Below are 14721 nucleotides of genomic sequence, written 5' to 3' on the forward strand. Positions count from 1 at the left end.
ACCCGCTGTCTCCAATGGACAGACGGGTCCTGAAGTCTAACATAGTTATAGTTATGCAGTGAAAAAAATCAATAGATAAATAAAAGCCAAAATAATTAATAATAAACATAGTAAAGGGTTTGAACCCGTGACCTTTTACAACAAAACATGCCTCTTAACCAATCCAACAATCTTAAAATATTATGAATGCACTACAAAACAGGTTTTACGTCAGCGGCCGGGGGACCCGGAACCCTGGACTAGCTTTGCCACTGGTAACAATATAGAAGGTTCGAATCGTGTTTGGAAGTAACAATTGTAATTTTTATTTCGTGTCATTTTCGAATAAGCATGTCAATCCTAAACCTCCGTATCAATTTTGTGTCTAACCCAAAAATGATACATTATTTAATAAGCTAAACCCATACACTAATATTACATATCAATTTCATGTCATGTAATCAAATTGTGTATATTTTTACCGCCTCTAGATTAAGCCACATCAATTTCATTTCATGTCAATTTTGGATGAACTATTTACATTACAGATATCTTCCATGGCGGAAGTTCAAAAAACACATTTATATAATAATTAAATTATTTTTTATTAAACATAAACAATGTTTGAGACAATATTATCATAGAACCAATCTCCTCCTTTTATAATACCTCAATTTTCCACTAAGCTCGGAAGAGTCTTCACTGATTTCTATATTATCATTACCAGTGTTATTCTCTGTCGATTCTTTCTTTCCACTGGATTTGTCAATTGAGGAATCTATTTTAAGTTTGTCCGCATAATGTTTTAATTCGCCTTTCAACTGTTGATAATAAACACTAATCAGATAATGAATTAAGAAGTATACAAGAACTAGAGAGTAAATATAAACGAAAGATACCATAATTACGAGCTCAATAGGTTCAAGGTGAAGTCTACTGTTTACTGCAGTAACACTGGTAGATTAAAAAAGGTTAGTACTAGGAAAAAATTTATAATTAAAACAAGATAAGAACATAAATATAAGAACTCTTTTGTCTGAGGTTCAGGTTAGTTCAGTTCAGTTCAGTGGGATTTCGTCACAGTTGTGCTTAAGCAAGCTCAATGTTATCACGCGGAATATATAGATGCACATAACATAATTATGACATCTTACCCTAGCCACAAGCAACAAACTAGAGCATAGACTAGATAACTGTCGAACTACTAGAATCGCAAAAGATGCAGCGACCTTTGAACACAGCGAAAGTTTAAAGAGAAAATTGAAATTATTTCTCAAATTGACCCGACTTGACAACATTAGGGGGGAAAATTGCTCTTGACTGCCGATGTTAGAGGTAAAATTGAATCATTTTAGATTTTTATGGGTAAAACTGCTTCTGGCTATAAACGTTAAGGGTATTTGTGCACATTAACTAGCAAGGATTGCACTGCAGTTGAAATCCCAATTTTTGTAAGCTCTAATGTAATTAATTCAAGTACACTAGGATAAATAATTTTCGTCATATATGGAAAGACTATATTACAGCTAATAACATTACTTAAAAATGAATCTTACTAATTCTATGCAAACTAACTAATTTACTTGAAAATTTTAAATTAAGATCTTTCCTATTTGGGAATTTAAGAGAGAGACAACACATACATTGCTTGACCTTGCTCCGAAGTTCCAGCCTGAATTTGCTCCGAAGTTCCGATCTGAATTTGCTCCGAAGTTCCAGAACTAATACTATCATCACTTGCAACTGCAGAATTGTCGAGTTTCGGTGGTATTTCTACAAAACAGAAACATGTCCGATAGATGTTCAATAGAACAGTTGATTTATTAACCACTTTACAATGTAATTTTACTAAAAATAGACCTTTTGATGGGCATGGTTCAGCAGAAAGGATTTTCATCAGTTGCTTGCGACACATGACAGTTTCCTGAAAATTCAAGAACGTGTGGTCTAGTAATTGTAATTTCTCGGGATCCATCAGTTTGGAAAAACCAAATGAACCAATCCATGTATTCAACATGGAATAAACAGCAGGCAAAACGAGTCTCTCAATTCCTAATTCCCTGAGCTTCTGAAGAAAACAAAATATAAAAGAAATCAGTTCAATGATGCTAATCTGTTTGGGGAATTTATATTTGGGTAAATAATTTATTAGTCCCTTTCTTTTTATTTAACATACCACTTAGTCCTCCTATTTTGAAAAATACATTATAAGGTCCCTATCTTTTTGTCAATATTAATCATTTGGTTCTTCTACTTAGTTTTTTTAGATTTTTAACCAAATATAACGGTTAAAAACCTAGAAAAAAAATAGACAAGAAGACCAAAGAGTTAATATTGATAAAAGATAGGGATCTTAAAATGTGTTTTTCAAAATACGGGGACTAAACAGTATGTTAGGTAAAAAGGAGGGGACTAATAAATTATTTACTCTTTATATTTTAAATCTCTATTAGAGGCCATTTCAACTCAACCCAACTCAAACAAAAAGGTACCTCTTCCAGTACATTCATTAGCATGCGACACATCCCACGTCGACGGTACTGAGATCTAGTACCCACGAGTGGTAATTCTGCCACCTTCGCCCCGTAGACCCTTAAACAAGAAAAGAACATTTGGTTATTATCATATCATTCAGCAAATGCAAAAGCAAAGAAGGTCAATAGATCCTTGATTTTGCTCCGGTTTAATTTTTCTCTACCTAATAGCAGCCACGGAAATAAATTCATCATCTTTCTGCAGAGTTATCGTATAAAATCCTTCAAAATGCAGACGTTTGAGCTCTGCCCTGCAAAAGTTGAAGTAACAAGAATTAAACTTGGCCCCATTCTCTAGTACTTGAAAAGCAAGTCATATTCCAAAGATTTAAAAGCAAACAAATAAATTATAACAGGAAATAAAGAAATGGTATGACAAAAGTTTCAACAGCTAAATTTGTTTCTAATTATACAGATCCAGAAAACCATGATATCCACTAACATACCATACTGAAAGAAAGCTTTAACATTATCATTCAATAAAAATTGGATTAATTATATAGAAATTTTATGTGGTTTCGCTGTTTTATAGATGGGTACCTGTGATATTTTTTTTGCAAAGTCAATAACGTGGTTTGCAAAATTTTGCATTTGGGTTCACTTTATCATCATAACAACCTCGAAATGAAAATTTTCAAGAGTTAAATGATATTTTAAGCAACTTTATTGTTGTTTTTTTGATGAGAGAGAAAGTTAACAAAGTAAAAAAAAATGCAAAATTTTGCAAACAACAGAGTTGCTTTTATAAAGAAAGTTACCACAGGTACTCATATGTAGATTCGTGTAACCACAGGGCATCAACTTGTAATTAACCCATAAAAATTCACTTGTATGAGATTACTTTTTTTAATCTGAAAGAGCTATGATGATTCAAGTTCAACTGAACGAATCTTAGCAGGACTATATACATCCAAACTTAATAAAGAATATACTTTCACCCGTGTCGGTACTTCATAGGTAATTAGTGACTACGTTAACATAACGAATAAAGTTCACAATGTTACAACAAAACTATTTATATTCTTACCTTCTATTGAAAACAACATCCTTAAGAAGATCTCTCTTGGTGTAAGGGTCTTCAACACGCTCAAAGCATTCATGCATCATGTCCACTGCCATATTGAGTCTGCTGTAGTTCTCAATCCAGGCCTCATCATTAAAAGCATCAAACTTACGACTGTCCCGGTGATTCGGTTTCGACAATGTCCAAGTAAGGTTGCTTGAACCCACTGCAATTGGTTTTCCTAGAAGCTCGTTCAGACCCAAAAAGATCTGCAATATTTTATCCCGACAGAAAATTATCAATGCGCGGGTGATGTAATATTTTAAAATACCGTAACATTTTAATTGGATGCATAATTGTGGAGAAAATCCTCTTAATGTATACGGAAAACGAATACTATATCAGAACAATGGTAGTTACCTCTTTGCACTTTTTGGTACAAAACCAATATTCACTTGGAATCGTTTTTAAGCAGGGGTCTCCCTTATTCCGGATGCACCAAGTATGATCTGTACCAAATAGACATAAGGCGTGTAAAAGACAATTCAAACAATTAGTGAAGTAAATTAGATTGTTGCAACTTGCAAGATAGACCAAAAGCATATTAAGTTCACCAACATTTTTGCTCGCACTGAGTACAGTTGAGAACATCATCATTTTTGATAGAAAATTCAGTGTCTCTTTCCAGTTTATTATGGCCACAAATTTTACAACAGCATGACGGGCAGAACCACTGTTTTTCTTTCGGAGTATCCTATAGAAGCACAAAAAGATAATTAATGTAGAAGGAACGGAAGTTGTCAAACATTATATATCAAACATACAACTCGTAAAATTGAATACGAAATATATGACTTACCACCAAACCGATGCAACTTTTATGGAATGATGAAGGACACCCATCACATAATAAAAGATCCCCGCCATATTGACAAACTGAACATATATCATCGTTTAATTTTATATCTAAACGCGGTTCTACAACAAAATTTTCCATCTCTTTGTGTATAAGTTTCTTCTGGCAATCTAACAAAGAGCGTCCATCTTCCAAACATATGTTGGCAGCCGGACAGTCGTAGTTGCCACTGATATGAAACTTAAAGCCTTTAAGAGTATAAACCTCAGAACAGCAATTGCACTTGATTCCCTCTCGAGTTATACGACCTCCAGCAGTTGAATTGGTCTTGCTTCCGATATTGAAATGTACTTTTGCTCTTGGTAAGACAATATTATTGTCTATCAACCATGACAGGACTGTTAGAGGCTTCTGAAATGACGGATTAGGAACTGCAGCCTGCTTCACTCTTTTTCTTGTTCCACGAACACTTTCTTTACGAGTGCCTATTCTATTATTTCGTAAAGATGATGATTGTGATCTTTCCTTTCTTTTCCGGCTGATTTTTCCAATTCCGTCTTTTGATTTTTGAGCTGCTGAAGAATTGTTGGACTGCAATATTCTCAAAGGACTTTCCTGACAGGCTGCATCTGCCTGAACCTTGCTCACTGCCTCCCGCGTTCCAGTAGAAGCTCTGCAGGCCAACCGAAGTGAATTATAAACTTTCCCTTCCGGTGAAATATAGCGGAAAACACGATTGCCAGAATCGAGAATTCGCTTGAACTGCCATCCCACAGCTGAAAGGTGCTTCCTTGCTCTCAATGTCATTTCCTTATAACCTCTCCCTCTATTACCGATGCTTTGTGACCTTGTGTACCACTGTACAGCTGCTTCTGGGCAGTGTTCGGGTTCGACAGAAACTATATCAGTATCAGAATCAGAAGAAACGGCAAAAACCTGATCCTCTGGTGGCTCCTCAGAAAGAGGGGATGGTGAATCATCGGGGCTACTTAATGGACTTCCATTCTCATCTTGAGTGATCGGAGCAATTGTTTCTGCATCTTCATTCAAAATCAAACAGACTTGACGAATAGAATAGTACACTTTCCCATCAGGAGAAGTGTATCGTAATCTAGCCTTTTCTTGTTTGAAGTAGTCGATTTTCCAACCTAGATGTAAAAGATGTTTTCTAACATCAACTATAAAAGTTTTATGGTTCTTACCTCTCTGTAAATATTTAACAATAGCAGCTGGGCAAAATTCAGGTCCAGGAACTATATCCGAGCCAGCAGGTAGCCACTTGTTTTTCTTGTTTTTCGAAGTCATGAACTCTCCATTTATATTATTGCCACCTGAACTAGAAAAAACTCCCACCTTCTCTGATGAATGAGTATCATGTTTCTCATTCTGCTTACGAGGTACAACTGATAAATCCTGAGGCAAAACACTTACTGCTTCTTGACAGACAGATACACCTGGTTGACGTTTCTGCACATTAATAAAATTAGCAGACTCTACCAACCCTTGTAACTCTGGAAGGTGTGTTAGATCTGAAATACGACCCATAACATGTTTAAGTTTATCACCTACTGTCTCAAACACCAAATCGTTCCAGAATTGTTTATCATCGGAAGTCCAGTCACCAAGTTTCTTAAATTTTTCTTTCTGTCTTAAATCCAACCAGAATTCCTTTGACTTAAAATGAAAACAATTCCCATTGAAGTGCTCAAGCGATTCAAGGAAAAACCATGTTCCACGTTTCTTCCAAGACCCATTGACATCGTTCCAATCTTGACTAATCCTCATATTAGCAACCGGAGTCTTCATTTCATCCGTCAACTCAGGAAAAAACACATTTCTTTCAGAACCATTTTCGTGGTCAAAAATCACACCTTCCCACCAACCGTCGTTATGATGAACTTCCACACACCTTCCATAACAGATATCCCCATTTACGATGTTAACGGGAGGCGGAATTGGCCTAATACGCCCACGGAGATTACAAACTTCAGTCTCAGTAACCCTCAAAGTTTCTTCAATATAATCAGATTGGTCCTCAACAAGCATGTGATCATATTTAATCACGTATTCCATTTCGGAGTCGAGTAATTGAGTTTCGATAACAACTCCACTGTGCCAGGAGCCCAGTAACCCTTCTTTTTCACTCCTTACCTGCATTAGTTTGAAAATTTAGCAATTTATCATTTTTTACTCCTGTAACTGAATTTGGAGCACTTGGCTCACATACTTTCTTTGTATAACCAATGAAAAGTTCAAATAACCAATAAAACGCAACTTTGTAACCAATAAAACGCAAAAAGCATTAAAACCAAAAACATCAATCTATGTTGAACGGGGACACTGATACTGACACTGACACAGACACGGAAAGAGGTATGGACACGGGAAGGGACACGGAAAAGGTTATTTCTAAAATAGCCTAGACACAAAAATGGACACGGACACGGAAACAAACACGGAAACAAACAGAGGGAAAAGTTATTTCTAAAACATAACCTTCATAAAATAGCCTAGAAATGAAATGGACACAGAAACGAATATGGGAAACATTATTTCTAAAACATAACCTTCATAAAATAGCCTAGAAACGAAAATGGACACGAATACGGACACGAAGCACATGTAGCCAATTCTGTATAACCAATAAAACGCAAAAAACGTTAAAACCAAAAATATCAATCTATGTTGCACTGACACGGAAACAGGTATGTACACGGAAACGGACACGGAGAATGTTATTTCTAAAAACATAACCTTCATAAAATAGTCTAGAAATGAAAATGGACACAGACATGGAAATGAACACGAGAAACGTTATTTCTAAAACATAACCTTCATAAAATAGCCTAGAAATGAAGATGGACACCGACATAGAAACGAACACGGTACATATAACCTTCATAAAATAGCCTAGAAACGAAAATAGACACGGACACCGACACGAAACGCAGGTAGCCAACTTTGTATAACCAATAAAAACGCAAAAACCATTAAAACCAAAAACATCAATCTATGTTGCACGGACACGGACACGGAAACGAACACGGAAACAGGTATGTCCACGGAAACCGACACGTGAAACGTTATTTCTAAAATACAACCTTCCTAAAATAGCCTAGAAATGAAAATAGACACGGACACAAAATCGACACGGACACATGAAACGATACCGACTCGAAGTGTGCAACATAGACATCAATGAAACTGGAATTCAAAATAACCATTAAATCGAAAAACATCAATGAATCCGGAATTCAATATAACCATTAAAACTAAAAACATCAATGAAACCGTTATTCAAAATAACCATTAAAACCAAAAACATCAATGAATCCGGAATTCGATATAACCATTAAAACGAAAAACATCAATGAATCCGGAATTCAAAATAACAATTAAAACCAAAAACATGAATGAAACCGGAATTCAAATTAAAACGGAAAAAATCACTGAATCTGGAATTCAAATTAACAAATTAAAACTTATCAAATATCAGTTTTATCCCCAACCATCAAAATCCTAACCGTAATCATCAAAGTAGCAGCTACTGAACAGAAGTTACAGAGTATATGAAAACTAGAATGGAATGCAATTACGGAAATCAAAACGAAAAACATCAATGAAACCGGAATTCAAAATGAAAATCAAAGAAAAAAAATACCTCAACTCTGTCATAAATACTAAATCGCTTTCGTTGAGGAAGAGAGCAGCAACTTTCCGGCAATGTCATGACTGAGAAATTCAAACTCCGGCGTTCTGGTTCGGACAGTTGTGGTTCGGACTGAGAAATTCGAAGTTCAGCGTTCTGAATTGAAGGAGTGTTTGGCTGACTGAAGAGAAAATTGGAAGAATGTTTCGTTACGCTCTTGAAAACACATGCATATGATAGACCTCAAGCAAAATATGTGAAATGACCAAAACAGCCCTAGCAAGTAAGGAAAGCAACAGCTATTTCTTTAAAAAGGCAAAGGAAAAAAGGAAATAAACAGAAATGATGCCTTTTCAGATTTATTTAGTTTAGTTTTTAATTTACAAAAAAACAAGAGAAGGTTCTCTGCATGTTTGAAATGTGGTGGTTAGATTTAAAAAAAAAAAAATCTTTTTTTAATAAAACAAATTTAAACACTCTTAATAAAACAAATAAACCAAAAATAAATAATAATAATAATACTCTTTTTATAATATTATTATTATTATAAAGAAGAGTGGAGATGGATGTGTGGTCATACGAGAAAGGATCGGGTGAGTAATGAAATAATTAGGACAAAAGTAGGGGTTACATCTATTGAGAATAAAATGGGGGAAAACCGATTAAGGTAGTTTGGCCATGTAAGACAAAGAGCGCTTGATGCGCCGGTTAGGAGGACTGAAGAGTGGCAAAGGGATGTCGTGGTGAGGGGTAGGGGAAGACCTAAGCAAACTTGGAGGAGAGTGATCGAGAGTGATATGAGTTTATTGGGGATTGAGGAAAATATGTTAGTGGATAGGACATAGTGGAGGGAGAGAATTTGTGTTGCTGACACGACTTGATTTCACGATTTTATATGATGGTTCATGTTAGCCGATCCCGAATCATTTCGGGACTAATACTTTGTTGTTGTTGTTGTTGTTGAGACGTTTTAACGATAAGACGTAAAAAATATTTTTAATATTGATAGCGAAAAATTTCGTAATTAGGGATGGTAAATGGCAGGGTATCTGTAAGTAGTGTTAATTCTAAATTTTTATCCGTTTATTTTTTAATTACTTGTATCCGTCTTATTATCCTAATAGGTATACTTCGTGACTTTCATATTCGTCCTATTTAAATCGCGAGTTCCTTATAGGTTAAGAATCAATACGTAAAATAAAAAAATTACAAATTTAACAAAATATAAATTTAATAAACCATCTATAAATAATTCATTTGTAAACAAGTATTTTTTTTTGAATAAAAAAAATAGATTGGTTAAAATTCTAAATCAACCTTAATTAATAAAAATAGATTGGCTTAGTGGTTAAAGAGAACGGATGAAAGTGAAAATATAGCGGGTGCCGATTAATTGGTGCACGGAGGGTTATTCTCATACATGTCACGAGTATTGTTTTTGAGCCTATACCCGTCTCATATCCTTTTATACAAGGTACGGATAATCCCATTAGAATCGGATAGTGTCAGATACCTATTGCCGTCCCTACTCGTAAGGTTTAAAATAGTAAAATTTTAATTGTAATATTGGTCGTCAAAAGTAATTCTATCTCTAACTAGGAGGCAGCTCCAGCATTTTAAAGGTCATAGATTATTAATTTTTATAACTCTATTACTTTTTATAAATTAAAATATAATTAATTTTTTATTTGAATAAAAAATTCAAATAAGGATCAAACTTATTAATTTTTACTGAATAAAAAATTTGAATAAGGATCAAACTTTTGGATCCAGTATTGATCACATGCACCTTAATGAGCAGGTAGAATTTGCTCATTCACCGTTAGATCTAGGCTTATTAGAATCCTAAGGTGGAGATTTAAAGTATCATGAGGCTTGGATTTAAGGGTTAATTACAAATAACTATCCTGTGGTTTGGCCGATTTGCGATGTGGTACCTGTGGTATTTTTTTTGCAAACACAAGCCTATGGTTGCAAAATTTTACATGTTTTTTTTACTTTACCAAATTTAACCGATAATGACTTCGAAATGAAAATTTTCAAGAGCTAAATGATATTTTAAGCAACTTTAATTCTTCAACTTTTTAGGTTTGAGGTCATTTAGGTGTTGTTTTTTATGAGAGAGAAAGATAATGTTTGGAGAGAGAAAACTCCAAAAATGATGATTTTGAAAAATTAAGAATATGGTTTCATAGTAAATATGATACCAAACAAGTTTAATTCTTGAAAATTTTCATTTCGAAGTCGTTATCGGCCAAATTTGGCAAAGTAAAAAAAACATGTAAAATTTTGCAACCATAAGGTTGTGTTTGCAAAAAACAAAATACCACATGTACCACATCGCAAATCAGCCAAACCACAAGGTAGTTATTTATAATTAACCATAGATTTAATAAGCCTATATCTAACGGTGAATGAGCAAATTCACTTGCTCATTAAAGTGCATGTGAAAATTCATGCTTTTGGATCAATCTGGTGGACAAACCGTTAACAACCATATTATTGTTAGAGTATAATATAAAAAGAGATGGTATGATTTGACCTTTTCGGAAAGTTGTGTGGTTTAAAAACTTGTAAGCAAGGATATGTAGTTTGTTCGCTATGCAAACTCAAGCATTCCGTCAAAAATTGTTATCGTGAATATTTATCCCAAAATAGAGTGATTGGAAGAAATTAAAAAGTCTAACTTTATAAACTACTTCATATATAGGATCTCACAAATCCTTTAAATACAAGTTGCAATTGTGCTACCAAGTTTTCACACCGCAGAACTGTGTTTGTTAATTGGGTAAATCACGATTTTTTTTTACTTTACCTTTATTGTTAAAAAATAAATTGTGGAATAAGTTTCGGAGGTCCATTTTGTGTTATTATTGTCGATTTTTTAGATTCCATTTCGTTGTCTACATTCTTATTTTCTATATATGATTACTATGTATAGGAGTTAATAATTATTTATAAACATAATAATTGAAATCTTAAAAATTATTGTAATTGAAATATATTTTGGATTGAAGGCCGTGGGCGATCGCCTATGCCAACTTTCTTACAGCTGGCTCTTTTTTTTATTTTATTAAAAGTTGGGGACAGAATATTGAATCCGAATATATTCAAAGAACGAAGAAAAAATAAAGGAATAACGAATAATGAAAATTAAGTGAAACGAAATAAAGTACGTTCTATTGCATTATCACGAATAAGCAATGAACAGAAACTAGGAGCTGAATCCCAGGAGTGACGGCAGGTGCTGACACGACCAAAATCAGCCGGCTCTTCTAACGTTGGTAAGTTTAGTGAATTTTAAACATCATTAAAAATACACATATCCTTTTTCCGTATTCCGCATCAATTGAAAATAAGTTGGTTCTAAAAAAAGATTTTACATTTTTTATAATTTCATAATATAATTAGATATATATTAATATTTTTAAATTCGATAAATGTTTGGATTTTTTATTTTTTTCTCCAACTTGTACACATGTATAAATTTTTTATTTTCTTCACGCATATACATATATTTGTGTTCAGTTACTAATGAATGATAACATGGCGTACATGTGCAATAGCGATAAAAAAAATCATTACCGAGAAGACATTTTGGCGAATTATTTTTTAAATTGACTTAATTTGTCAATGTTAGGGATAAAATGACACCATATAATTACTCTTGGCTATTCTTGATAAGATGAAGAAAAAAAACGAGAGAAAGAAACTCAAATTGAACTTTGCTTCGATGAATACATAATTAGTGAAGTTCGTATAACTAACTAATACGTATATATACTATCCACATAACTAATAAATCTATTAACCAACAACTAATCATTATAACTGCTAACTAATATATTAAAACATATGCTTAAATATAGTTAAACACTAATATATATTTAACAACTATCAAAGTTACGAGTATTTTTTTTGCACCTTAATCCTTTAATAAGCCATTGATTTCACATACTAACAGCATATCAGTTAAATATCAAGAGCAAAGAGAAATTGAGACTTTGAGGAACCATTAATGAAATTAACTACACATCAATATACAATTTCATATTTTCCCTTTTTATCTAATTTTTTTATTTATGTATTTTCTCTCGTCCTTCCCATATTAAATTACTAAATTTTTTTTCTTTTTTCGTCTTCTATATTTGACACTTCAATTTCCTTTTTACTCACCATATACAAATTGTCGTATGGAATCATTTTCATGCTTTCGAATCGTAGAATTTAAACCAGACTTACTCACCGATGTCATCCAATCTACAGTGTGAGCTTTGGTAGACAACTTCCATTACACATGAGATGAGATTCATCAAACTGTCAGAGAGAGATCGGAATCTGGCGTCCCTTCATCGATGCTTAATTCACTGACGATACTGATAGAAAGTATAATGACTAAAGCATAGTGAACTATAATTGGTTATGTACCTTATGCTCTTTAAGATGACTATCTATAGAGATAAGTGAAGGGAACCTTATGACTAAATATGTTTCTATATGGCAATGCTTGATTGGCCACGTGTATATGCACTTTTGCACACTCGTAGCCGGCCGGCTACACCCGTTGCCGACCGGCGATGTCTGTAGCCATCGGCTACTGACGTGGCACAAAAGATAGTTTCAAGAAGAAGTGAATGGGGAGATTTTCTTCAAAGTTACATCCATAAACCGGAAGAAAACCCAACGAACGACATGGTAATAATGGATAACCTACCCCTAGGGTATTCTTGGGAGAAGATAGAAAGGTAATAATGGCATTTACGAAAACGAAAGATGATAGAGAGTTCCCAAGGAAGGGAAAATAACCCTTTTTGGCTGAAGGTGCGCTCCCCATGTGGCAAAAATTGGGCTTCGTAAACTTCTAGGGCTGTTATCGAGCATATAAGAGATCCAAAAGAGTGAGGACAAAGCCTTAAAGAACTTCATATAAAGAGTACTAAAGAGGGGAGACATCTGATATCATCTCATAAAAGAACCTGAAAGAAAAATAACATGTGAACCAATGAAGGAGCTTTATGCAAAAGGTATAACTACCAAGGACACGTGTTTCTTTCAGGTTCTTTTATGAGATGATATTAGATGTCTCCCCTCTTTAGTACTCCTTATGTGAAGTTCTTTAAGGCTTTGTCCTTACTCTTTTGGATCTCTTGTATGCTCGATAACAGCCCTAGAAGTTTACGAAACCCATTTTTTGCCACATGGGGAGCACACCTTCATCCAAATGGGGTTATTTTCTCTTTTTTGGGAACTCTCTATCATCTGCTGTTTTTGTAAATTCCATTATTACCTTTCTATCTTCTCCCAAGAATACCCTAGGGGTAGGTTATCCATTATTAACATGTCACCCATTGGGTTTCCCTCCGGTTTATGGATGTAACTTTGAATAAAATATCCCCATTCACTTCTTCTTGAACCATCTTCTACTTCTATTCTCCATACGTTCTTTTTATTTCTTTCTCTCTTTTAATTGTGAACCGCACTCATAGCCAGTCGGCTACGCCCATCGCCGACCGGCCATATCTGTAGCCATCGGCTATTGACGTGGCACAGAAGATAGTTTTAACCATTTTTAAGTTGTTTTAAGTTTGAGAATAAAGGAATAGTTGTTACTAGTAACAGGTTGTAGCCAACCATCAATGATTGTAGCCGACCGATGGCAACCTAAGGAAAATATGATTTTTTACCCATGACGTGGCTCAGATTCCAACTCATGATCTTGTACGTGTGACGTGAAGTTCACCTACAATAATGGTGCATGGGTAATATAGTCTCATCATAAGAGTCGGAAAAAGTTTGTGCTCACACTTTGTTATCCAACATGATCCATTAGAGTGTGCCTTGGGCAGAGACCAGGTATCACATGAAGTAATTATAGGATAGTTAAGTGATAGATTGGGCATTCATCACTCTTGATAGATGAGAGATATATACTAGACCTCTTGCGGTAGAATTACACTAAACCCTTACAAGGTGATATGTTAAAGGGTGAAATGAAGATTTTACTTAACCTATCTATTCTGAGTTAATTCAACCTAAGCAAGTAAAGAGACATATACTATACATTGAAAGGTAAACAGTAATTATCAATTTTGACTTCTTATGGCTTTAGGAGAGTTATATACTTTTTTCTTAAGTCGGGGCACTCACTCTGTTATATATTTAGTTTGATTAATTCGGATAAAATTAATAGATAGAAATTAATAAGTTAATTTTCTATCCAATTCCGCCTTAAATGACTTGCAGCAAGAACTTGATTGGTCACACACAAAGAATAATATCGAAAGGATGAAGTGGTAAATTGGAATCAGTTCGACGTGGCATATTAGATGGATCGATTTTTGTATATGGGGAATTGATATGAATATATGTATATTGATTAATTTGATTTAATGTAATTATAAAGATAATTATATTTATATTTATTTGAATTAATTAATTAGAAAGGTAAAAATTAGATTTTATGGAAACAATAAATTAGTTATATTTCCTTAAAAAGATTGATTCAATTACCTAATATATAATATTACTAGTTAAAGAATAAATTCAAACCTACCTAATAAAAAATATACCATTCCTAGTTAGATTATGATGTTAATTGGTAAGGAGAAAAACATATAAAAAATATACCATTCCATAGTTTATTCTTCGTTTTTTTCGTGTCGGCCAATATTAGAGGATACTCTACATTTGAGTATTTATA

At 33.9% G+C, this 14721-nt stretch overlaps 1 protein-coding gene across 1 annotated transcript; it reads right to left on the reverse strand.

Annotated features, from left to right (window-relative positions):
- Positions 1 to 487: 487 nt before the first annotated feature.
- On the reverse strand, positions 488 to 8149 carry LOC136201016 (uncharacterized). Its single transcript, XM_065991543.1, has 11 exons — positions 8034 to 8149; positions 4376 to 6523; positions 4135 to 4270; positions 3937 to 4025; positions 3541 to 3785; positions 2678 to 2764; positions 2472 to 2571; positions 1840 to 2047; positions 1623 to 1752; positions 879 to 933; positions 488 to 800 (listed from the first exon to the last, which is right to left on the reverse strand). Exons 1-11 carry the CDS (start codon positions 8100 to 8102, stop codon positions 618 to 620), a joined length of 3450 nt encoding a protein of 1149 aa, XP_065847615.1. The 5' UTR covers positions 8103 to 8149; the 3' UTR covers positions 488 to 617.
- Between the last annotated feature and the right edge of the window lie 6572 nt (positions 8150 to 14721).

Source organism: Euphorbia lathyris, chromosome 7, assembly GCF_963576675.1.
Source record: "Euphorbia lathyris chromosome 7, ddEupLath1.1, whole genome shotgun sequence".
Classification (NCBI taxonomy): domain Eukaryota; kingdom Viridiplantae; phylum Streptophyta; class Magnoliopsida; order Malpighiales; family Euphorbiaceae; genus Euphorbia; species Euphorbia lathyris.